Genomic DNA, 27,870 nt, shown 5'->3' on the forward strand with positions numbered 1-27,870 from the left:
AGTACAAAACAGTGAGTCAAATGATGTTCCTATACAAAAACTTGAGTGTGTAGGACATGGCAAGAAAAGGTTGGGAGCACGTCTGCGTAACCTAAAAACCAAGTTGGGTAAACAAAGCTGTCTGATGGCAAGACAATAAAATGTGCTGGAAGACTAAGAGACAAAGTAACTGATGAATGACAGGAATATTATGGGAAGGCCATTAGAGATAACTGTGACAGTTTCGAAAAGATGAAAAGAGCTGTGTGGAGCACTTTGTTTCATCGAATATCAACCGATGAAAAGCCATGTCATGCTTTGTGCCCACCTCCACAAAACACTTCATGTAAATATTGGCAGGCTGAATTTTCTGGCACCCTGCATAATTTACCCATAAACATTCTCTTACTTTGGCAGTAACGGAGGCAATCAAACCTATTTACAGAGATTTGGCAAATCCTGAGCAACTGAAGAAGTGTTTACATGGGAAGACCCAGAATCGCAATGAGTCCTTCCAAGATGTTGTGTGGTGCCGTGTGCCTAAAAATGTATTTGTTCGCCGTATGGCTCTGAAGTTAGCAGTGTCTGATGCTGTTATAACTTTTAATGGTGGGAACCATGAAAGACTTAGGGTTCTGGAGAAGTTAGGGGTAAGATTTGGACAGAACACAGCTAATGGACTGCGGCAACTGGATAAGCTTCGTGTACGTGAAGCAAAGTTAGCTGCTCAGCAAATACAAAAGAAGCAAGAAAGAAAAGGAGGAAAGCACTGGGCTGTTAGGACACTGAAAGACGAAGACTATGGGTCAGGGCAATTCTAGTGCATAAAAGACGCAGAAATGTAAGTCTGTATAAGAATTTGTTATAAAAATAGTTTTAAACCTCAATATCTCTGAACTAAATTTTTGCAATAAATGATCCGCTTCCTAAAAAAGTATTGATGGTAGAGACATGACATTTTCACAGCATGACATGTGTGAGATTCAACACATATGGAACTAGAATAATTAAAATATCCTGAGTTGCTTCGTTTTTAAGTTCATTTATTTACAAAATTCTGTCAAAAATTAAGTGTTTGAAAAAAAAACCAAGAATAACATGCCCCACAACAAAATTTTAGCAATAATTCTAATTCAGTGTACTTAGAAAGGTACATTCAATAATTATGGAAAATTGTACGTTGGTGTCTTAAAAAGTTTCCAAGATGATGGGTCATAAAATTCGATAATTAAACATTGGGGCATAGGACATACAATGTCCCCTTGAGGGATCCTTCGTGGGCATTGCAAAATCTCAGATAGGCCAGCTACTTCGAAATATTGGCTTTTCACAGCAAATCACCGTGCCCACATGGGTCTCTTATGGCTTTCATTCATGGTATATGTTTTACTTTCGCCTATCTCATAAGCGCACAGGACAAAAAAATTTGATGTTCCTGGAGATATCGTGCTAATAGAGTATAGGGCCATAATAATGGTCTCAATTCTGCGAGAAAGAGAGTCCACAAGTTTATTCAGGTACACCGGATCCAGCATTCGTATCTCGTTGTGTAAGATATCGTCGTGTTCGCTATCAAATTCTGGAGATGTTGACTGGACTGCTACATTGGACTCGCTGTTACAAACAGTCCCTGATCTTTCGTATCGGACTAAGATCGAGCCATTTAGCGGCACAGTTGAGGTGCGGAGCGATTGTCTGAGAGTTGTTCAAATCAGGAACGTAGGCATGCAACTCTGTGAATAAGGCTGGGAGGACGTGGGTGTCCACAGCACACTTATGATGAAGGTACATAAAAAAGGGCAACACCCCGATGCCGAGAAAGATTAAATAAAAGATACTGATTCATGTACAATGAATTAATGAGTGACCATGGTAAGAAAAAAACTTGCAAAACATCACAGACCACCTCCGACCAGAAATACAGGTTCACCCTTCACATATTGCGGCTTAAACTCCTCATTGGGTACTCTGTACATTCGACGTGTTGCCGTCACTTGAAAAGAGGTAAAACCGTGGCTCGTTGGGCAACACTACACGTCTCCAGTCATTGGCCGTCCAATTTCTGTGATGTTTTGCCCATTAAAGACATGTAGCTGTACGGGCTGCTGAAAGCAATCGACTTTTCCGGGATACGCGAATCCAAATGTCCACTGCACGCAGTTTCCCTCCAATGCCCTCTCGGAAACGTGCATTCACTGACAGCAGCAACTGCTCACAACACTTACTGTGACGTCGCGCGCAATATCGACGACCGTAGTAACCACTGTCGACTTCGATAGCGTTCGATAGGACCTCTCACAAGACTTCTCGGACGCGTATTTTAGATTTGTAAAAACGCCTCATTTTTTGAACGATGTGTTTTAATTATTGCTACAATTAAATGTCACATGCTTATTTATCGACGGTTAATGCCTTTATATAAGAGTGCTCTTTCACGAGTGAGTTGTTATTGACAATAATTTACAAATGAAGTCTAAACCATGCTTGTATTATAATTGCCGGCCGGAGTGGCCGAGCGGTTCTAGGCGCTACAGTCTGGAACCGCGCGACTGCTACGGTCGCAGGTTCGAATCCTGCCTCGGGCGTGGATGTGTGTGATGTCCTTAGATTAGTTAGGTTTAAGTAGTTCTAAGTCCTAGGGGACTGATGACCTCAGAAGTTAAGTCCCATAGTGCTCTGAGCCATTTTTTTGTATTATAATTTGCAGTATGCAGACGGAACACTAACACGTAAATATTGTCATTATCAACAATATAAGACTTTAAGAGATACTATGATAACTAAGACAGTACTAAGCGCTAGGGCAATGAATAATGTATATTCTACAGTCGAAAGATGTCGGTTTGCATCTCGCCACAGGCAAATATTTTTTTCATGTTAGTGCAGTGGACACATTCTGGGACTTTCTTACGAATGCAATACAAGTATGTTCTGCACTATTCGATATCATATACATTTCTGTCTGATTAAGAAACGAAGGATGAAATAAATATTTAGCCACTTTTAAGTGGTTAGGCACAAACCTAAGAGGACAACTTACATTGCAGCGAGTGAGTCAAGGAGCAGGAGCATATTCTTACTTGTTACAAAGTCGATAACAGATCATGCGGTCGCTTATATTGTGCGCGACGTCAAAATGACGTCACGTTTGCAGGAAATGCTGTGAAATGAGACTTACCCGCAACTGCTGTCGGGTGTTACCCGCAACTGCTGTCGGGTGTATAACCGCTATCCATTGACATCTCTGGTGCTGACATCTCTGGTCTTTCTATGACCGCAATTCTTACGCCGTGTTACATGGCTGCAAGTGATACACCATTCCTTGTAGCCACATTGGACACTCCTCGTCAATACACGAACAAATCGGACAATTGTAATCACGGCGTGGTTATGGGCACGTCCAAATACGTTAGCTCTTTTCTATTCTCACATTCACGTAGCTCTATCTCCGCTGATTCTATGCTGACGACTGCCATATGCACACCCAGTCACTGCCGTGACTCAACGTCAGCGGTGGAGTATCACAAGACACGCGTTACCAGTTCTACACCACCCAAAGCGTGTCCAAAGCAACCAGTGTGCGTTTTTAAGTGACGACTAATAGAAGCTCTTTGAGTTTATGTACACATTTATTACAATACCTGTTAGGATGGCATCCTGTACAGAGCTCACTCAACTAAAGATTACCACCATCCATGTAGGTACCTGATGGTGCGCACTGGTTTTCTGTAGACTGGAAAGCTGTACAGGTCACACCAATATTCAAGAAAGGTAGTAGGAGTAATCCACTAAATTACAGGCCCACATCGTTAACGTCGATATGCAGCAGGATTGTAGAACATATATTGTGTTCGAACATTATGAATTGCCTCGAAGGAAATGGTCTAGTGACACACAGTCAACATGGGTTTAGAAAACATCGTTCCTGTGAAACACAACTAGCTCTTTATTCACATGAAGTGCTGAGTGCTATTGACAAGGGATTTCAGACCGATTCCGTATTCCTGTATTTCCGGAAGGCGTTTGACAATGTACCACACAAGCGGCTCGTAGGGAAATTGCTGCTTATGGGATATCGTCTCAGTTATGTGACTGGATTTGCGATTTCCTGTCAGAGGGGTCACAGTTCGTAGTAATTGACGAAAAGTCATCGAGTAAAACAGAAGTGATTTCAGGCGTTCCCCAAGGTAGTGTTACAGGCCCTTTGCTGTTCTTTATCTATATAAACGATTTGGGAGACAATCTGAGCAGCCGTCTTCCGTTGTTTGCAGATGACGCCATCGTTTATCGACTAATAAAGTCATCAGAAGATCAAAACAAACTGCAACACGATTTAGAAAAAATATCTGAATGGTGCGAAAAGTGGCAGTTGGCCCTAAATAACAAAAAATGTGAGGTCATCCACACGAGTGCTAAAAAGAACTCGTTAAACTTCGGTTACACGATAAATCTAATCTAAAAACCGTAAATTTAACTTAATACCTAGGTATTACAATTACGAACAATTTAACCTGCAAAGAACACATAGAAAATGTTGTGGGGAAGGCTAACCAAAGGCTGCATTTTATTGGTATGACACTTAGAAAATGTAACAGACCTACTAAGGAGACTGCCTACACTACGCTTGACCGTCCTCTTTTAGAATACTGCCGGCCGCGGTGGTCTCGCGGTTCTAGGCGCGCAGTCCGGACCCGTGCGATTGCTACGGTCGCAGGTTCGAATCCTGCCTCGGGCATGGATGTGTGTGATGTCCTTAGGTTAGTTAGGTTTAAGTAGTTCTAAGTTCTAGGGGACTGATAACCACAGCAGTTGAGTCCCATAGTGCTCAGAGCCATTTGAACCATTTTTTTAGAATACTGCTGCGCGGTGTGGGATCCTTACCAGATAGAACTGACGGAGTACATTGAAAAAGTTCAAAGAAAGGCAGCACGTTTTGTGTTATCGCAAAATACGGGAGTGTGTGTCACAGAAATGATACAGGATTTGGGCTGGAAATCATTAAAAGAAAGGCGGTTTTCGTTGCGACGAAATCTTCTCACGAAATTCCAACCACCAACTTTCTCCTCAGAATGCGAAAATATTTTGTTGACACCGACCTACATGGGGTGGAACGATCACCACGATAAAATAAGGGAAATCAGAGTTCGTACGGAAAGATGTAGGAGTTCATTCTTTCCGCGCGCTGTACGAGATTGGAATAATAGAGAATTGTGAAGGTGGTTCTATGAACCCTCTGCCAGGCACTTAAATGTGATTTGCAGTGTATCCATGTAGATGTAGATTGTATGTCCCAATTTTTTTCTGAAGATTCTGCACACTTCTGTATCCAGAATACACATGTTATGATCTTTCATCTCTACGTTTTTATGTTGGCAACATAGACGCTAGTAAAATCTTGGTAATTTTGCTTCCCTACCCAGTCGTCCACTACAGATCACCTAACGGCGTGGGTGTAGCTTGTTAGACGGTTTGAGTAACATCGATCATTTGCACAATTTACCTGAAAATAACAAGGGACGACTCTTGTTTACAGGCTACGGCACGAAATTTAAAGCTAAATAATTAATGTAAGTTAGGAAATTTCGGGAAAACAATTGTCTACGTAACATATTTGGGCGTTAACATTGCAAGATGACAGGTTAAAGTAAGTGCGAAAAAGTCATTGCAAATGTAAAATGATGGTACATTAATAAATGATGTAACCGCCAGAATGTTGAATGAAAACATGCAGACGTCAATGTGTTGTGTTGTATAGGTGCCGAATGTCCATGCCTGTTGCACGTGGTCGGTTAATAAAGGGACCGTAATGCTATTATTGGATGACGCAGGAGTTGCCATCCAATGTCCCATATGAGGTCGATTGGAGACATATCTGGTGACCGAGTAGGCCAACGCAACATGTTCACATTCTGTAGAGCATATTTTGTTCATGGATGACAGCACAATAGATCGAATAACCAGACTGACGTACACATTTGCAATCAGGGTGCGGGAGATAACCCGAGAGTGCTCCTGCTGTCATATGAAATAGCACCCCAGACCATAACTCCAGGCTTAGGTCCAGTGTGTCTTGTACGCAGGCATGTTGGTAGTAGGCCCTCAACTGGCCTTCTCCTAACCAACTCACCCCCCCCCCCCCCCCATTCACTCGCAGCGGGGCAGAACCAGCTTTCATCAGAAAATGCAACAGACCTCTACCCTGCCCTCCAATGAGCTGTCTATTGACAATATTAACTGGAATACTCTCTCTCAAATTCTGAAGGCGGCAGGGGTAAAATACAGGGAGCAAAAGGCTATTTACAATTTGTACAGAAACCAGATGGCAGTTATAAGAGTTAAGAGGCATGAAAGTGAAGCAGTGGCTGGGAAGGGAGCGAGACAGGGTTGTAGCCTCTCCCCGATGTTATTCAATCGGTATATTGAGCAATCAGTAAAGGAAACAAAAGCAAAATTCGGAGTAGGAATTAAAATCCATGGAGAAGAAATAAAAACTTTGAGGTTCGCCGATGACATTGTAATTCTGTCAGAGACAGCAAAGGACTTGAAAGAGCAGTTGAACGGAAAGGACAGTGTCTTGAAAGAGGGATATAAGATGAACATCAACAAAAGCAAAACGAGGATAATGGAATGTAGTTGAATTAAATCAGGTGATGCTGAAGGAATTAGATTAGGAAATGAGACACTTAAAGTAGTAAAGGAGTTTTGCTATTTAGGGGGTAAAATAACTGATGATGGTCGAAGTAGAGAGAATATAAAATGTAGACTGGCAATGGCAAGAAAAGCGTTTCTGAAGAAGAGAAATTTGTTAGCATCGAGTATAGATGTAAGTGTCAGGAAGTCGTTTCTGAAAGTATTTGTATGGAGTGTAGCCATGTATGGAAGTGAAATATTGACGATAAATAGTTTGGACAAGAAGAGAATAGAAGCTTTCGAAATGTGGTGCTACAGAAGAATGTTGAAGATTAGATGGGTAGTTCATATAACTAATGAGGAGGTATTGAATAGAATTGGAGAGACGATGAGTTTGTGGCACAACTTGACAAAAAGAAGGGACCGGTTGGTAGGACATGTTTTGAGGCATCAAGGGACCACAAATTTAGCATTGCAGGGCAGCGTGGAGGGTAAAAATCGTAGAGGGAGACCAAGAGATGAATACACTAAGCAGATTCAGAAGGATGTAGGTTGCAGTAAGTACTGGGAGATGAAGAAGCTTGCACAGGATAGAGTAGCATGGAGAGCTGCATCAAACCAGTCTCAGGACTGAAGACCACAACAACAACAACAACAACACTGACACCTCTCAAGTCGCAAATGACCATGGATTGGGGTTAGTGGAATGTACGCTGCAGGACGTCTGACTTGGAGCTGACCTTGAAGGTAATCGATTTGTAACAGTTCGTTGTGTCACTGTGGTGTTAACTGTTGCTCAGATTGCTGCTGCAGATGCAGCACGATGCGCCAGAGCCATATGCTGAACACAGTGGTGTTCCCTCTCGGTAGTGCCACATGGCCGTCCGAAGCCCGGCCTTCTTGCGACCGTACCTCCTCGTGATCACTGCTGCTAGCAATCATGTACAGTGGCTACATTCTTGCCAGGTGTTTCCTCAATATCGCGCAACGAGCATCCAGCTTCTCCTAGTCCTGTTACACGACCTCGTTCAAACTCAGCGAAGTGTTTATAATGGTGTCTTTGTCGCCTTAAAGACATTCTTGACTGACATCGACCCACCACTTCCAATCTCAAAGGTAACTAACTTGCACGTCCGTTACAGCGCGTATTTAAAGCAAACCTGATTTGCAGCCTCGTAGTGGTTTTACCAGCGCCACTCTTATGCGTCTGACGCGAAATCTGAATAGAGATCATCTTTCAGATGTAGAAACAGGCCTACCACCTTTCGTATATGCCGCACAGCTCCTTCTTGGTAATGCGATGTTTTTCGTCAGTGTAGACCAGATGCTACCGGAAAGCCCACTGTAACTCCGTCTCTCTGCCCTATGATTTTATTTCCGTATAGAATATTGGCCTATCGATAGACCGCAGCTTTATCGTGTACCTGGTACTTCACTGAGGGGCGGTATTGGGGCCACATGTGGTCTGTGTACAGCTCTCACCGTCGCTTAAGGAGTCTTCGAAACCGGAGTGACTTGTCCTTCAGATTTCTTCTCAGCAATTCCCAGTAGGCTGAAAGAACCTTGTTTCAGTCGTTCCATCGAAGAAAAATCGTTCGTGGTGCCGTGAACCAAATCGGTTCCTCTCAGTGCCACAATAAAACACACTGATTACTCAGTCATACGAACTACCAAGACACATACGTTGCTAGAATGGAACTGTAAAGATTGAAGGAGTGGTGACATTTTTACACAGATGGGCATAATGTAAAAGCCAACAGGACATTAGGTTCAGGTAGAATACATTTCCTATACGCGTGAAATACGTCAGCAGCAAATACTCACATAACACGAACTCTGCACTAATTTGTAAGAAAAGTGACATAGATAATGGAGAGACCACGGTATTGACACTATAAATTCCAGAAAAGTATCTGATATCCTAGTCACAAAAAGGCCCGAATTTTTCAGACACTGCGTTAAACTGATTTTCAAAGTACTCTAAAAATAGGGGGTAGCGTATAATCTGCGGAAATGAAAGTCGTCTTGAACAGTGAACTCTCTCAGGCAGTACCACGAGACTCACTATTAAATCAGCTACTGTTCCCCTTGTATTTCAATGACATCTCGTACGCGATGTTCTCCTGCAGATCCAATTATGTGTTGAAAATCTTCAGCTTTGCTTAATTTGCCAAATCTGAGGATATAGTTTCTGACCCGTACTCTGTGCTACGCACACAACGCAATCGGGGCCTAAAATTAAATGCGTAGCCATCATAACGAACTTTAAATTCTCATCCGAATCTAATCAGACTTGAATTTCGCGATCCCTTTCCTATTAATCTTCTTTACGGTATCCAAACACTGTACGAAAAAGTGGCAAAGAATCTTCATGAATATTGGTCGAGTATCTTATTGGACAGAAAACGCTGTCTTAAGTCCACGCACTCAAAAGTCTGGAAACATTTTTCCGTCCAATGTGAAAAAGAAGCTTTTTTACCCACTGGTTCAGTCGAACCTTCACAATTTAGATTTAATACTATACCTCTAACAGTTAGTGAAAACTCTAGACGTGTAAAGGAAACTATGGATACTCTGCGCATTACATATGAAATATGTTTGCACACCTCTGTTTACATATAAAATACTTCTCATCTAGTGACAATCGTAATACAAGATCTGAGCCGTGTAATGTCATGGACGTACCCATCCAATAAATAAACGTACCCTCTAAATCTAGCTCAACTGCTGCAAACTTTTAATGTAACAAAGTTACGCTGCACTCTAAGCAAAATCCAGCGCTATGCCGAATTTAAGAAAACAATGTCATTTCTTCTGTAATTGTTGTAATTTCTGTTTCAAAAAGAGAAACAGTAGTTAGGTCCTTTCGCCTGAAGCAAATTCCCATTGTTTTCTACACTACCGTTCTTTTCTGCATTTTCCCCTTCCTTCTATCCCTCGTGTTTATCTTTTCACTGCGCACCCCTCCCTGCCGCCTCCCTTGCAACTACCATTCCAGCCAAATGGTTCAAATGGCTCTGAGCACTATGGGACTTAACATCTGAGGTCATCTGTCCCCTAGAACTTAGAACTACATAAACCTAACCAACCTAAGGACACCACACACATCCATGCCCGAGGCAGGATTCGAACCTGCGACCGTAGCGGTCGCGCGGTTCCAGACTGAAGCGCCTAGAACCGCTCGGCCACAGCAGCCGGCTCATTCCAGCCAAATTCCATCGAAAAAATCTATATTTTATTCTTCACTTTACACAACCTGCCAAAAATTGTTAGTAATATTCTTTATAAATGTAATGCCCATAAAAATCTATTGCACACTTAGATTAGACAACAGTGTCATTACTGAAGCACTAATAAAATATTGCCGCTCGGGGTAGCCTTGTGGTCTAGGGCGTCTTGTCACAGTTCGCGCGGCTGCCCCCGTCGGAGGTTCGAGTCCTCCCTTGGGTATGGGTGTGTGTGTTGTTCTTAGCGTCAATCAGTTTAAGTTAGATTAAGTAGTGCGTTAGCCTAGACACCGATGACCTTAGCAGTATGGTCCCATGGTCCTTACCACAAATTTCCAAAAAATAATAAAATATTACGATTAGTTTAAGTGTTACAAATGGGGTTAACCGCTAACGATGCAACTAGTGAGTTGATTCGTAAATCAGAAGAAACGTTCATTTCAAGATTTAAGAATGTTAAAGAGTGAAGTTAACGAACGCCGTAAGTGACTTGGTATAATGAATGTCAGTTCTCTTTAAATGTGTTCAAATTAATGATTATGTCCATAACAAAAAGATAGGGCCCAAAAGTATTCGAGGACAACGTTAGTGGTTAACTAGTAGGCTACTTTAACATTTAGGGCCAATACTAAGAGGCGAATCAATAGCACGGAAGATGAAGGAAAGACGGTTTTGTCAGTATGATTCCGGGAAAGTGCAGAAAATATTTAAAGGAAAACCATAAAAGTGTGACAAATCCTGGTGAACTGTTCCAGCGTTTGGCCTGACAATACACACAAAAGGAATTCTGAAGCAAGCTACTGGTATCGTAAGAGTTTGGGATAGATCATACAAATGTGTATGCTCAGGAAACATAAATGAGGTAATGGAAGAAAAGGTGACATTGGTTTCACCAAACCATGTTGGATAACTTCTGGTGTCTGAAGACCGCGTGGCAATGTTAATGGCCGCGTAATGTTCGTGAGAATAAGATATGATAATTTAGCTTGCGTACAGAGACATGCAGACATTACTTTTCCCTCGCTCCAATACGAAAACAGAAGAAGACATAAAATCGCTAATACGTGTACGACGTACCAGTCGGAATGCACAGTATAATGGCTTGCACGTGATCTAGATGTAGACTGAGGTAGCGAAAGGTGACGCACAGATGCAAAGAACAGGTGATTACACAGCCATTATTGTTGTTGTGGCCTTCGGTCCATGCTACTCTATCCTGTGCAAGCCTCTTCATCTCCTCTGCTGGCATTTACATCTTTCTGAATCTACCTACTGTATTCATCTCCTGGTCTCCCTCTACGATTTATACTCTCCGCGCTCTCTCCAGTACTAAGCTGGTAACCCCTTGATGTCTCAGAATGTGTCCTACCAAGCGATCCCTTCTTCCAGCCAAGTTGTGCCACAAATTGCTCTTCTCCTTAATTCTGTTCAATACCTCCTTACTAGTTACATGACCTACCCATCTAACCTTCACCATTCTCTTATATCACTATATTTCAAAAGCTTCTATTATCTTCGTGTCTAAACTGTTTATGGTCCATGTTTCACTTCCAAACATGGCTACATTCCATGCAAATACTTTCAGAAAAGACTTTCTGGTACTTAAATCTATACCCGATGTTAACAAATTTCTCTTCAGAAACGCTTTTCTTGGCATCACCAGTCTACATTTTATATCCTCTCTACTTCGGCCATAATCAGCTACTTTGCTGCCCAAATAGCAAAACTCATATACTGCTTTAAGTGTTTCATTTCCTGATCTAATTCTCTCAGCAGCACCAGATTTTTTTTCGACAACATTCCATTATCATCTTTTGCTTTTATTGAGGATCATCTTACATCCTCATTTCAAGACACTGTCCAGTCCGTTCAGCTGTTCTTTCAAGTCCTTTGCTGTCTCTGACAGAATTACAATGTTATCGGTAAACCTCAAAGTTTTATTTCTTCTCCCAGGACTTTAATTCCAACTCCAGGTTTTTTTTCTTTTGTTTCCTTTACTGCTGCCTCAATATACAGATTGAACAACATCGGGGATGGGATACAACTCTATCTCACTCCCTTCTCAACCACTGCTTCGCTTTTGTGCCCCTCAACTCTTAGAACTGCCATCTGGTTTCCGCACAAATTGTAAACAGCCTTTCGCTCCCTGCATGTTACCCCTGCCACATTTAAACTGATCTTCCCTGAGGTCGACTTCTAACAGTTTTTCGATTCGTCTGTAAAGAATTCGTGTTAGTGTTTTGCATCCGTAACTCATTACACTGATGGTTCGGTAATTTTCACTCTTGTCAACACCTTGCTTGCTTTGGAATTGTAATTATTATATTCTTCTTGAAGTCTGATGGTATTTCGCCAGTCTCATACATCTTCCTCATCAGAGAGAAGAGTTTTGTCATGGCTGTCTTCCCCAAGGCTATTTTTACCAACGTCATCCTCTGCTGCGTTCACTACTTCATGTCTCAAAGGTACCCATTCTTCTTCTACTATATTCCTTTCCCCTGTTCTTATCAATCGTTCCCTAATGCTCCCTCTGAAATTCTCTTCAACCTCTGGTTTTTTCAGTCTATCCAGGTCCCATTGTAAGGTAACGGGGAATAATATGGAGCTCTTCCAAGTGGTTCGTAATTTAAATTTAAAGCACAGCAGCATAAAATGATATGTTGGGCTGATGTACTTCGATCAAAATGTTTCATAGTAGAATTAAGTTATAGAGATGTTTAGAACAACTGCAAATTAAGTAGTTATTTTATTATGAAGACACCGTTCAGTTTCGATCTTTGTAGTGCCGGACAAGTATCTGTAGAAGCGTATAGGCACACGGAGCACTCATGTTCAACTTATACACAACTGTAGATACAACCCGGACTTTTTCTTGTTGTACTACGTACCTATTATTAACTTGTTTTCTAGATAAATATTCAAATATGTCACATATTTCGTGCAAAGATGTCATTAAATGAAGGGAGAGGGTGAAACTGTGCCAAAACATGGAGTTATTTCTAATTATGTAAATCTAATAGCATGTCATAAATTAGTTCTGATTTTAATTTTCTGTGCTTACGAATAAAATTGTGTATTAAATGCGGAGTGAAAACAGTGTAATGCAAAATGGACATGAAAATACTTGTTTTGTGTTTTGATGAGCATCGTAGTTCCGTTGCATAGTATTTTTTTTAATTACAACGGATTATAAAATGATCCGGTGATAAATGTGTGTAAAATTATGTAATGTATTTAAGTTTAAGTATTTAAATCTTATAAAAATTGTAAACGAATTGTGGCCATGTTTAGGAATTATTTTCATTCATGTAGTGTCACGTGACCCGACTCAGGACTGGGGATATGAGCGGGAAAAGGATGTCTTTTGTCCGTTGTGGTGGTAAGTTCGGAGCGGCAAAATGCCGCGAATGTAAGTATGGGCGCGCCAGTGTATGTGAATAAACTGTGAAGAAACAAATTGAAAGTGCGTAGGTGCGAGACAATAAACCATGTGTACGAATTGCACCGAATATTAATTATTCAGATCGAGTTTATTTGTGAACTTAAAAATGCATGGCCACAAAGTTAGAAGAGCTTTTTAAATAAATACGTTTCAATCTGAACTTGTATAGTGTACCTCATTATGCGCAAGGTTGTGGTATAGACAGTTGTGTATTCAATTCACTGCTGTTCAAAGGGTAGCCAATATATGACTCAGTATTAGGGGCGCAAATGCAACCGTTCACTACCAACCCCCTTTTGCAGATGGGCCACATCAAAAATGGGAAGTGAACGAGCCCGTGTACAGTTGCACCATATTTTCACTGTTCGTGCACACTCGAGCGTGTACACCACACAGTCCGCTGACTAATATTGCAGAAGCGCTAATATTTCATCTCGCACTTCTTTCTCAATCTGCGAAATTCTTTCGTCTCCTTTCTGACGAAATGTCAGCTTCGGCAACTGTTGTTGTAGATATAACGCAATGTTTGCTTTGTTTGTCGTCGCCATTGCTGTGCTTCGTATGAACACAACTACCGCTGGGCAGTGTTGTGAGTTACTCGCCGCCTACGCAGATGAACTACGCTCCGTAGTCTCACTGAATATCTCAGTCCCGCCACCCATTGCCAATATTGTGGTTCCACGGTAGGCAGTGTGGGGGCGTCACATCCCGTAAACATCTTTGGCCTTTTTGGGACCTCACACTCAAGGAGTTCCTTGTTAGTCATTTGGCAGCACATCAGCGGCAATGTGTCTGTGCTGTTTTTGCGTCTTAAGTAACTCGACTGTACGTTTTTAATTATTTTATCTCTATTCATTTTTAGTCTCATGGTGTAACGACGGACAAAAGAAAGGATGTGTTTAGTGTAAGCCTGCAGAAGGAATTCGCATTTAAAATTGTGTAACGACAGTAGCAATTTTATTCCACACTAGGTACTGGAGAATTTTCCGTTGCCAGATAGATTATATATTGGTAAGACAGAGATTTAGCAATCAAGTTTTAAATTGTAGGACATTTCCAGGGGCAGATGTGGACTCTGACCACAATCTATTGGTTATGACCTGTAGGTTAAAACTGAAGAAACTGCAAAAAGGTGGGAATTTAAGGACATGGGATCTGGATAAGCTGAAAGAACCAGAGGTTGTACAGAGATTCAAGGAGAGCATAAGGGAACAATTGACAATCATTGGAGAAAGAAACACAGCAGAAAAAGAATGGGTAGCTCTGAGGGATGAAGTAGTGAAGGCAGCAGAGGATAAAGTAGGTAAAAAGACGAGGGCTGCTAGAAATCCTTAGGTAACAGAAGAAATATTGAATTTAATTGATGAAAGGAGAAAATATAAAAATGCAGTAAATGAAGCAGGCAAAAAGGAATACAAACGTCTCAAAAATGTGATCGACAGGAAGTGCAAAATGGCTAAGCAGGGATGGCTAGAGGACAAATGTAAGAATGTAGAAGCTTATCTCACTAGGGGTAAGATAGATACTGCCTACAGGAAAATTAAAGAGACCTTTGGAGAGGAGAGAACCACGTGTATGAATATCAAGAGCTTAGATGGCAACCCAGTTCTAAGCAAAGAAGGGAAGGCAGAAAGGTGGAAGGAGTATATAGAAGGTTTATACAAGGGCGATGTACTTGAGGACAATATTATGGAAATGGAAGAGGATGTAGATGAAGACGAAATGGGAGGTAAGATACTGCGTGAAGAGTTTGACAGAGCACTGAAAGACCTGAGTCAAAACAAGGCCCCGGGAGTAGACAACATTCCATTAGAACTACTGACAGCCTTGGGAGAGCCAGTCATGACAAAACTCTACCAGCTGGTGAGCAAGGCGTATGAGACAGGCGAAATTCCCTCAGACTTCAAGAAGAATATAATAATTCCAATCCCAAAAAAAGCAGGTGCTGACAGATGTGAAAATGACCGAACTATCAGTTTAATAAGTCACAGCTGCAAAATACTAACGCGAATCCTTTACAGACGAATGGAAAAACTGGTAGATGCGGACCTCGGGGAGGATCAGTTTGGATTCTGTAGAAATGTTGGAACACGTGAGACAATACTGACCTTACGACTTATCTTAGAAGAAAGATTAAGAAAAGGCAAACCTACATTTCTAGCATTTGTAGACTTAGATAAAGCTTTTGACAATGTTGACTGGAATACTCTCTTTCAAATTCTGAAGGTGGCAGGGGTAAAATACAGGGAGCGAAAGGCTATTTACAATTTGCACAGAAACCAGATGGCAGTCATAAGAGTCGAGGGGGATGAAAGGGAAGCAGTGGTTGAGAAAGGAGTGAGACTGGGTTGTAGCCTCTCCCCGATATTATTCTATCTGTATATTGAGCAAGCAGTAAAGGAAACAAAAGAAAAATTTGGAGTAGGTATTAAAATTCATGGAGAATAAGTAAAAACTTTGAGGTTCGCCGATGACAATGTAATTCAGTCAGAGACGGCAAAGGACTTGGAAGAGCAGTTGAACGGAATGGACAGTGTCTTGAAAGGAGGATATAAGATGAACATCAACAAAAGCAAAACGAGGATAATGGAATGTAATCAAATTAAATCGGGTGATGCTGAGGGAATTAGATTAGGAAATGAGACGCTCAAAGTAGTAAAGGAGTTTTGCTATTTAGGAAGTAAAGTAACTGATGATGGTCGAAATAGAGAGGATATAAAATGTAGACTGGCAATGGCAAGGAAAGCGTTTCTGAAGAAGAGAAATTTGTTAACATCGAATATAGATTTATGTATAAGGAAGTCGTTTCTGAAAGTATTTGTTTGGAGTGTAGCCATGTATGGAAGTGAAACATGGACGATAACTAGTTTGGACTAGAGGAGAATAGAAGCTTTCGAAATGTGGTGATACAGAAGAATGCTGAAGATAAGGTGGATAGATCACGTAACTAATGCGGAGGTATTGAATAGGATTGAGGAGAAGAGAAGTTTGTGGCACAACTTGACAAAAAGAAGGGATCGGTTGGTAGGACATGTTTTGAGGCATCAAGGGATCACAAATTTAGCATTGCAGGGCAGCGTGGAGGGTAAAAATCTTAGAGGGAGAGCAAGAGATGAATACACTAAGCAGATTCAGAAGGATGTAGGTTGCAGTAGGTACTGGGAGATGAAGAAGCTTGCACAGGATAGAGTAGCATGGAGAGCTGCATCAAACCAGTCGCAGGACTGAAGACAACAACAACAACAACAACAACAATAAAGGAAGGGGTAACGTTAAAGACCAAGTGAAAAAAAACTAAACATAGCAGTGCTACCAATGGTACAGTTTCACCAAACATAAGAGGTTTTGAAAAGGCAGAGCTGGGGATTGTGATCTAGAGCCTGCTGACGAAGAGGCTATAATTTCATATCACGCTCAATTTCAAAACATCAGACTGCACGTTCAAACTGGTGAAAAAGTTATATGATACAAAATTTCCAGCTGCTAGAACCAAAACCGAGACAGTTATTGTCAACATTATTTTGCCGTTTATATTTTATGTGTGGCGTTGTTCCGGGAAACATTAATTATGTAACAGTAACGATAGATGGCTCAAACAGAAGTGCAGTGAAATTTGTTCCGATATTTCAGCCTGCAAAAGGGAACTCAAGTTAAACTTCTAAATTTCAGTGAAAAGTCGGGTGCACCTGTTCAAATTATGGCTCTGAGCATTATGGGACTTAACTTCTGAGGTCATCAGTCCCCTAGAACTTAGCGGTAGCGGTCGCGCGGTTCCAGACTTTAGCGCCTAGAACCGCTCGGCCACCCCAGCCGGCTTCAAATTATGACTCAGGATCCTTTCAATTGTGTGAACAAATACAAACTCTAGGATAAGTTGTTTTGTTATACTGCTCATTACATTAACAAAAATTCTAGTGGTGTAAAGAGAAAGGGGAATGAAAATGTGTCCAGAAAAGTTCAAAGCGACTTAGACATATTGTTGAAACTGGTTGTTCAGACCACGTCATAGACAAACAGTTTCTGAAAAAAGTCACGTCTAATGAAAAATGCAACTAAATAAATAAAGCTTAATGTCTCAGTAAATCGTTAATACTTAAGCAATTTCAAAAATATCTTGGATTGGACCCAAAATAATATGTTACGTCTACTTCTAGGCAACCATAAATAATAAATAATTAAAGCTCCGAAATTGCTCCGCGAACAGAAACATGTTGGATACTGATTTCGCATATCATTATAATATTAAAACTTCCATCAACAAACAGACAATGAATAGTCGACAAAGTTCGCTGAAGACAATAGAGGAGGACGCGATTGCGAAATTTTAACCAGGCAGTTCTTCATCATGTCAAATACCTACAAACGAAGGGAAAAAATGAGCGCTGTCAGATAATGTCAGTACAGAACAAGCGACTTAATCCTTTCCTCTGCCTGTTCGTCCTGGGACAACGTTCCAGGGACGACATCGAAACATGCGTCTCTGGAGACTTCATTAACAGGGATACTGCCTACAGGCTTTACGTAGCATTGGCAATTCTGAAATCAAGTTGATTACAGAAGAAATAAATGAAAGCCTGAACAAAGTTATGAAAAGTTGCTCCATATGCAGATGTATTATAAAACCATGAAGTTGCTTCACTTGACTTCGCTCACTATCTGCATACCTTCCGTCCTCTGCCATTATAATGTTCTAACGTTCGGTAAGATAACTGCCCAAATTAAGCAGGAGATTCGACTTCGAATCCCGATTTGGGAAAAAAAACATTTATCGCGGCATTCTTCTTACATTGGAAGTTCAGAATTTATGAACGGATTTTACTGGCATTTTAATTGCTTTCATCCCCATTGATTCCAGCCATTTTATTTAATTAATGTTTTTAGAACATATAATTTTTTTCTTATCAGGAGACTACATTACCTTATCTTATCTGTAAATTCTGGTATGAAGGACGGAGATTCCTAGGGATGAGTCGCTTGTCAACTTCACCTCAAGGTTCACATTAAAACCATATTTTATTATACAGGGTGCTCATAATTAAAGTTTCAGCTTCAAAACTCTGTAGAAAGACAACCATTTCTCAGAATGACGTCAAATTTGAACAGCATATTATTGAATAAATAAATAAATGACAAACAGACTGCGCTGTGAGAGGCACAATATGCATATCAACATAAGCGAAGCACACGGCTGTTCCTCAGTTTGCGTCCGAGGCGCCCCTGGTAAAGCTCTTTTACAAGAACGGGAAGTGCGAGCTAGTAGCCCTACAGAAATTCCGGACATTCTAAGGGCATGAAAAAAGGCTTTGGTCCCATGTCTGATAAGGATCTGGAGAAAACGAATACAAAATTCGAAAAGACAGGTTCTTTTGAGATACTATGTGGCAGAAGGAGGAAAACAGTTGACCGGACCTCTGTCGAAGATGTGGCCGCAGATCTGCAGGAGCGGTCGAGCGTTGATGTGCAAGTGTGCAGCGCAAGTGGAGTTGTCCGAACGTTGGACATACCTGCGAGCACCGTGCATAAAATCCTACGAAACGCCCTTCGTTGTCATCCATACAAAATCACCCATACTCAGAAGTTGCTTCGTGTAGACGTCCCAGCAAGACAAACGTTCGCTCTGGAATATCTTGCCTACATGAATTGGGCAGTGGACGGCGATAAAGCATTCTGTGGACAGAGGAGGCCCATTTCCATCTTCAAGGAGATGTCAATACGAATAATATGGTCAAGGGGAAATACTGTGGACAGAGGAGGCCCATTTCCATCTCCAAGGACATGTCAATACGAAGAATATGGGCAACGGAAAATACGCACGCACATCAACCGTAACAGTTCATTCTGCAAACGTGGCAGTGGTAAGAGTTGATGACATCGTTTATCGTATGGCAGTAGTTTTTCGCGGAGATGAGTCCGGCGTGCCCCGTTACCTGTACCGTCACTGGTAACTGCTACGAGAGTATTTTGCGCACCAGAGTCTCCCAACTCTTCAACAGCGTGGATGTGTGTGTGTAGGGTAGTCTTTATGTAAGACCGCGCCCTTCTGCACATTTCACGGCCAGTGAAAAGACTACTGCATAGGCATTTCGGAAACGGTAGAATTAGCAGTTGTCATTTCCCTACAGCCTGCCCGTGTAGTCGATCTGTTTTTGATCCGTGTGACTTCTGGCTGTGAGGTTATCTGAAAGATGTTGTGTTCAGTGCTCCAACTACGAACGTAGCTGAATCGAAGGCGCACATTGCGCAACGCACTCTGAATATGACCCCCGAGACACTGATCATTTATGGAACATACTGTTTCTTGATTTCACCTTGTGGGCAGCGAATTGAATATATCTTGCACCAGTCTCATGACAGTTAGAAACCGATATCATTTTGCTTTTTATGCGATTTTTGGCCCCAGACAATTAGAAACAGGTCTAACTTTCTTTTCTACACGGTTTTCAGCCTCAGGACAATTAAAAACCGATTTTCCCCATCCGACATGGTACGACCTCGCCGTGACGGATGGGCTTACCTGTCTAATTGTAAGACAAACTGCTGACTGCCAAACTTGTTGAGTCATGCACATCGGACTAGTGATGGTGTATAGTGCAACTCAAAGCCAACCGTCGCATGCGATTCATATATCATTTGTAGCCGACCCCAATTTACGTTAAGATTCTATTGGTAAAATTTTGGTTAAATTTGTTTTGTTGCACGAAGTTTCCCTCTGCGTTAATAATATGCTGTTCAGATTTAACATCATTCTGTGCAATGGTTCTCTTTCTGCAGCGTTTTAAAACTGGAACTTTAATGATAATAGATAGGGCGTTCATAATTATTATTAATAATAATGCTTGCATAATTAAGTAATCTTTTTTCGTGAATCTGTAAGATCCTTGACTTTCAGACAATGTATTAGCAATAGAGTAACATTCATTCATATGAGAGACTTTAAAACAGGTAGTGGGAAATATGTGCGACCCTTGTGCTACAGAAGCACAGACTTTGTGGCCCACGAGTATCAACAGGTTGCTGCCTGCTTTTGGAACTCGCGCATGTGACGGTCAAGCATTTCCCACAGCCTCTGCCAAAATACTATACATGACACGCACGTGCAGTTTTAACCTAACATTTAGAATGGCACAAAATAACGTATTTTACGTAACAAATTATCACAGCGGGTTGAAAAATAATCTTATAAAGTGGTATAGCGCGATGGAAAATGTCCCTTCCTGACTCGAAATGTAACTGGTACTTCTTTATACTAATTATCGTCTTCTGGTCACTGCGTTGCCCCTGCAGAACAAACCACCGCGGGTCCCTGAGGCGAAGGCAGTCTTTGTTTTCACCAACGTGTGACTATTAATAAAGATGCTCGTGTTGGATGCTGACTTCTGTACCCAGGCGAGGAGATGGGTCTGGGGGATGGCTGGACTGCTGCACTGTCACCCCTTTTTCTTCCGACGTTATGTCCTGGGCTAGTCAATCCACAATTGTTGGCCATGCAGTGCAGTTTACTCGGTTTTATCGAAACTGATGTAGTCAAGCTAGATGCTTGAAAAGGCAGCTTGCGGAAAGCCTGGCACCTACATGTGACAATGTGCTCAGTTTGTCTCGGCTCCAAGACATCACATTTGACTTACAGTCTTGCCTATTATGGGCGTGATTTCTCAATAACAAGTAAGACTGTCAGTACAACGTCTGATAAACTACTTATGTTCTATATTTTTACTATGGCAGTTCATAAGGTCGAATCAACTGGGAAGATGTCAAAGTTCTACGATAAAATTTTATTCCGGGTTATTTTCATCTGAATGTCAATATTTTCATAGTTGCAGACGTCATTCGGCACAGAGTTCATCTCCAAGCCTCTTCTGTCTCGAGCACTTAGAACACGCTGTCAGCAATCTTTATCCGTTCTTAAGTCAGCATAGATAAACAGATGAATCACGACAGTATTCTTCTGTCTGAGATACAAACATCTGTGAACCAGTAAACGTAAATGGAGCGATAAAAATGAGACTAAAAAAAAAGAACGTAACACAAAAACAACTCACAGAAATGCCAAAAGGAAGGAGGAAGTACAGACAAGGATATACGTAACTTGATCTCATGTCACTGACTGTCGTATCAGTATTTCACGGATCTGAAATCCCCATCCTCTTATAATTCTGTGGGCCAACAACAAAACGGACTGCAAAATCAGGCTCAACAACCGTAAAACTTATTTTATAAACTATACCTTCTAAATCTTTCGATAGAAGCACACCTTTTGTGTGTTTTACGTGCATGCAAACTGTAGGCACCCATTCCTTTCCGCTCAACACATCCAATACAATTGTGTGGGGAGAATGGAATGTAATGAGTCAACAATTAAACGAATTGGATGCTGTGATTTTGTAGTACCGCAAAAAAGTCTTTTGCGCACGATTATTTCCCAGAATTCTGTGCAGTTTCAGATTTCGTTTACTTTATCAGCAGCTCTTTTGCAATGTCGGCAAGATCACTTCCAAAGCTCTAGGGGCAATATTGCTTGCAGAGTCCACATCTGCTAACTGCAAATGGAGTTCACAAGGCAAATAACACAAAATAATGTAGAATGTGTGTAAAAGTACACTGGAAGGGCAAAGCAGGCGCTGGATGCATGGAGTCCGCGGAGGTCATTCTGTTCAGGATGCCTCATTTGGTTTGAGTGAGACGTTCTAAGATTCTAAATCATATGGATGTTACAGGATATCGGACGTAATGCTGTGGAAAACTTCCGCGTATTTTCTTATATTCAGGCGCGACGCGTGCTTTCTTGTAACTACTGTATACAGTTCTGTTTTAGAGCGATCTATGGAACATTATGGTTAAAAGAGGATCTAACTGAGCCGCAAACTCTTTATGGAATATGTGATATTCCATCACACACTGGAGCTTTGGTGAATTCAGAAATAGTGCAAGAAGTAAACTAGACCAGTAGATCTGTATCTTTCTTTTTGAAGGAACAATTGGAAATGGAGTTCAGAATTTCTGCTGCTTCTGTTTTGCTATGTTCAAATTCTGTTCCTTGGCCATCCATGAGTATCTCGCCACTGACTTTGATGCCCCTGATAGCCTTTACATATGACCAGAATTTCTTTGGGTTCTGTGTATTCGGTAAAATTATATTATGGTAAGTGCCTAGACAGTGGAGGTTTCTTTTAACTCATGGCTTTTTAATTCTTTTTTTTTTTCGGCTACACTCATTCCATTCGGGGTATCCTTTACCTATACTTCTACGCTTCGTCTTACATCCGCTGTGGAATAGTCGCCATTCATTTACCATTTTCTTTCCACAGAGGCTCTATACTATGGAGGGTACCTACACTAGGTAGAAATGGACTTTTAGACGCGATCCTATATGTACAGAACTTTAAATACTGTCAGCACCTCCTCATGCCTGAAGAAGAATTTATATTTAAAATAAAGTAATAAATAACCAAACTTGAGCTGTATCGCCGCGTCGAATTTACAGGCTCGTCCATGACCACGAACACGAATACCAAAATGGAGGTACATCAGCTGGTGGCAGTTTCTGAACTACTCGTTGTACATGATATGTAATTAAGTCAAAGTTAAGGTAATCTGTACAGTTTCGGACGTGGTCACAATAATATATCAGTACAACAATCATTGCTGTAGCAATATTATTTAATGATGAGACGGATGCTAAAATGAGACAATGATATAACGCATATAAAAATTGAAACACTAAAATCATGCAAATATTATGGGAGGAAAATAATTTCGCTACGATCTTATTCATTACAAAATACGGAAACAGAGTAGGAATTATTTGTACTCATAAACTGCGCAGAATAATAAAATAAACTCCATCTAGTAACAGAATTAGCGCCGATCATGACAGAAGAGCGGACTTTTTATTTATGGGGTAAGGCTCCGTCGCTAAAATGCGGTTGTGGGGCAGTACATTGTCACAGTGTCCCAGCAGCATATATCGTAGGATTTTCAACTATTTCCTGATGACAAAGTAATTGATTATATTACAGCTTTAAACGTCTGTTTGTAAATTACTTGAGCTACTGTGTATATTTTATATAACACTGTGCTTAAAAATAATACAATAAATAAATAACTGATGAGCCCCAAAAGAGTTAATGCCATAAGCAGGACCACAAGGGATACAACAGAAACTAATTAGCAATTCTGTGGGAACATATCTGTTCGCTACGAAAGAGCTGGACCTGAGTGGTGTGGTTTGGCGTGTTTAAAAGAGTGTGTGTGATCTCAAACATAAGTCCGTTAATGGGACTGGGAAGTAATGAGCTATTACGACTATTCGGACCAACATTGACATTCATAAAACCGTCATCAATTTACGATTTGGAAAACAGCCAATAATGGACAAAAGAAACTGCAAGATTCCCCCTACTACCTACGCAAGTACCGACAACAAATTGTTGACATGTATCGCTCTACGCGCTACCGGTAAGTTTCACTGACAATAAGACAACACTCAATCTTTGGGACGAGTCGCGAAAGTTTGCTACATTTGAGATCTTATGCCATCACGTTTACGGATTCTGCAATGCTTAGTCGCGGCGCTATGAGTGTTAAGTCGTGTTGAGGACTCTCAATTAGCGTTATTACACTCTACAAGATTTAATGATGTTGCCGGAAGGCTTATTTGATGGCTTAAGTACACAAGTACACAAGTACACAAGTACTGATGAATAGTTTTACAAAAATTGTGGAGTACGTATCTACTACGTAGTAGTCACCTGGCTCAGATCACTGCTGATACGGGTACACTCTTTTTAGTGTATTTCCCTATAAACTGACAGATGATGCAAATGCGCCGCCAAAACAAATCTTTCAGTTTTAACTACGCTACTTCTGAACAATAACTCATTTTCCCATCATTGCTGGAGCAAGGAAACACTGGTCATCCTTTGCTAAATGTACATGGCCGAAATAAAGTACTTTACCGTGATCTCCATGTGGGAGAATTTGCCAAGGCGGAACTATTACATAAACAGAATTACTATTTCACTTGCAACAGTCGTGGCAGACGAACATCAAGTGGAAACTGAAATTTTTAGACATCTTTCCTTATGTCCCACAGTGCTCTAACAGCAGCCTCGTTAATAAAGAATACCGCATTCAATAACGGCCTCTTAAGTGCTAAGTTAGAAAGTCAATGACGCCGCGTCTCACTGCTATACGTACTTGGGAGAACATCATTATTCATGATTAATGATATGCCATAAAACCTCCGAATTCGATTTGGAAACTAGCTGTGCACAGTAAAACTGCACTAGTTTTTCGCCCTCTTTTAGAAGTCCATGCCATTAAATGATAATCAAGTTTTAAGCACAAAGCCCGCCTGGAATATTTCGATCTTATTTACTAGCTTCAGTGTTTATACCTAACTTAGTTTACATAATTTGAATAGCGTCGAAACTTGTGAGTACGCTTAGTTGTGTTGTCAAAGCTCACCTGGTTTCAAAATAACTGCCGCAATAATGCAGGTAGCAAAGAATCCTTGACGAGACAAAGCTCTCTTCATTTTCATTCTTCTGACAGCTACACCCAAATGTTAACAATTGCTGTGCACTGCTATCACAACATTCCAGATGCACTCATCCACGCCTTGCCACTACCTGCAGCATACTGTTACCCACGCATCCAATGGCAGCGCGCTGTGTTGTGATCGGTTGCCACGAGAAACACCAATCAGCTCACAGCGCGCTCCCGAGGTATGCGAAGCGAGACACCTGGTGCCGGCGGCGGAAGTACTGAGACCGCGCCTACCTGACTTGAAATAAAACAGTGGTGAAAGCCGTGAGGCGCTTATAAGCGGGAATGGTTTGCGAGCATGCGAAGAGTTTGTCGTCAGTGTATTATTATCTCACTTCATTTTTAAATTGGCTTCCATTGTTAGTGTGGCACAACAGTATCCTAACAAAATAATTTCATCTTTATAATTGAAATGGCTGTAAAAGAAGGATAGTGACGCAAATTCTGGAGAAGACATGTCTTTGACCCAAGACAGAAAATCAGGAGGATGAAAATGCGAGTTCTGATGACTGACGACACAAAACTGATAACGGTGCAAGGTTTCTCACCCGAATAGCCATTTCACACAAACGAAAATAGATCTGTTTGGAATATACTTTGCAACATTTTACAGAAACTTGTTTGAATGTGCGAGGAAGTACCTAGGAAAATATTAGCTGAACTATACTAGTGTGAAACTTTTAACCACAGGGCATTTTCATTTCTTTTCCAGAATCAGTGGTTTGACTTAAATACTTCATTTTGCAGAGGATGAAAAACGAGAGTCTAGCAAAATAGGGTATGGTGAAATACGGTGGCAAAATGCTTGACGTGATAGAATCATGTAACCTAACGATAATTCGATTACGTTATGTTGAGCACCAGGACAGACATATGCGGATCCATAGATAATCGATTGCTTGATTAACTGCGTCTAATAACTTAGGGTTTCAGTATTGCGACTTCTAGGAGTGCCATATTCTGCTGTGTCTATTACAAATCTTTTTAGCCGACAACGTTAAGAAACATGAAAATAATCCGAATTTATGTGGCCGAAAATAAGCGTAGACTTTTAACACAAAACTGAATTCTAATAAATTATAAAATATCCATTCATATTTGTTGTTTTTGCAGCAATCACAGTCTCTTTCTGCCCATTCAGATATGGAGTTAGATACTCTCACTTAGGCGTCTTAAAATGTTGAACCGGTGTAGAATGAGAATACTCAATGATGTGTTACATATAGCCTCAAAAACAAAAAGTTGCAAAGCATGAATTATGATTCAAAATTAGAAATAGCATATGTATTCACCTAGCACATGAAACACGAGTCTCAAAGAATGAGACAAGGAAAAGAGAGTTGTTGATATCAGATTATAGTACTCATGTAAATCAAAAACTAAAAACAAAGCAAGATGAAAGAAAGTACACAACCATAAAAAATTAATAGATAGGAGATTTTCTCTGTGTCTTCAACAAGGGAGCAGTCTGGATTCATTTACCATTCTAAATGTTGTGCAATGTGTGAAAATCAAACAATAGCAAAATAATCTGGTGAAAAATGTGTACACAGTGAAGGAAACATTTCCTGCCATGGAATCATTCAGCAAAGAATCAGTCACAACAAAAGGGTCAAGCTGAAAGTCTGAGAATAAACTCTACTGGCCTGTCAGTGGAATTAGAAAAAGATGTTTCATTGTAATCTGTGACAACTATTTTTTTTTTATTCTGTCACCTCCAGATATTTCAGCAATATGTTACTATTGGATGGTAGGGCAGCTGGCAATAGGCTCAATAAGGTATTCAGTCAATGACAGTCACAGAGCTGAAACAACTTTTCACAATAGCTAATGTGTGATGGTCACAGAATTTGGACAGTAATTTTTCCATGCTATGACCACTTACAATTTCAAAATTGGCTGACAGATCCTACCTCATTTAGTGTATCCTTGGAACTGAATAGGTATCTGATGTTACACTTGTCTTCATTTGAGAAATATTTGGACTATATGGACATCACAACATCTGACTTGAATACAAAAGACTGCACATAGGTAATTCAGTCAACAGCCACTACATAGGTGAATACTCAAAGTTCAAACACAATGTCTGGCATTTTAATTCACCATGTAACAATGTATCAGTTTGACCAGAGATGAGCAACAGTCATGCATTTGCACCTTCTCAAATTACACTCATCTTACAGGTATGAAGGTAGCATTTTCTGTAGGTAAAGAATGGGGTTTTAACTGGAGAAAAGAATGTTCTTGGAGACTTTAATGATGACTTCCTGTCAGGCAGTACTGATCAAGGGCAGCTAGAGTTCTAGAGTTGTTGATGGATCACTTGTTACAGAAAAAAGCCCTCTAAGGATTAAAGAACATAGCACAACAGACATCGATATTTTACTTTTAGACCTACCAACTTGCTGTGATTCAACTACAGAACCAATAGATGCTGGTTTATCTGTCCATAATGGCGAAATATTAACAATAAAATATACCGAGCAGTTAGATACAGATCATGTTAGAAATGTTTCGCATTGCAAAATCATTAACAATAGTTCCATCATGGTGTTTAGAAACTACAGGAGGAACATTTAATTCATTGCTAAACATATTTCTACAACAGTTCCTCTAAATCAAACAACAATACAACTGAAACATAACGAGGGAAAGGAACTCATAACTTTTAGAATTAAAATGTTTAGTGAGAGCAAGAGAGAACCCTACAAAATTTCAAAGCCAAATGTAGTCAAGAGATTAGTATCCCGGTGACACACCCATGCTCCGAGAATAAGGCAAAAACAATTTCAATGTTATTGATCAAGAAACAAAGAAAAATAGCAACCCAGATGATTCAGCCCTCATAATATAGCTCTGACAGAATTTATAACCCTTTCAAATCACTGACCAACAAATTCAATAATTACTTTGTAACAGAGGCAGCAGATATTGCACCCAGAATCGAGAATTAAATACAGATGCATTAGATTTAGTTGTGCACACCACGAACATACATTAGTGCCAGAAATACAGTTGCCAAGGAAATTATAAAATTAACCA

At 40.6% G+C, this 27,870-nt stretch overlaps 1 protein-coding gene across 1 annotated transcript in view; it reads right to left on the reverse strand.

The window, feature by feature from the left end:
* The window catches only part of LOC126268171 (uncharacterized), a 115,702-nt gene extending 90,729 nt beyond the window's left edge, over positions 1-24,973 (reverse strand). The window contains exon 1 of the mRNA XM_049973766.1: positions 24,745-24,973. Within this exon, the coding sequence (XP_049829723.1) occupies positions 24,745-24,820 (76 nt within the window). The 5' untranslated portion in view covers positions 24,821-24,973. The remainder of the gene's footprint in view (positions 1-24,744) is intronic.
* Positions 24,974-27,870: the final 2,897 nt, after the last annotated feature.

Source organism: Schistocerca gregaria, chromosome 1 (assembly GCF_023897955.1).
Source record: "Schistocerca gregaria isolate iqSchGreg1 chromosome 1, iqSchGreg1.2, whole genome shotgun sequence".
In the NCBI taxonomy this organism is placed as follows: domain Eukaryota; kingdom Metazoa; phylum Arthropoda; class Insecta; order Orthoptera; family Acrididae; genus Schistocerca; species Schistocerca gregaria.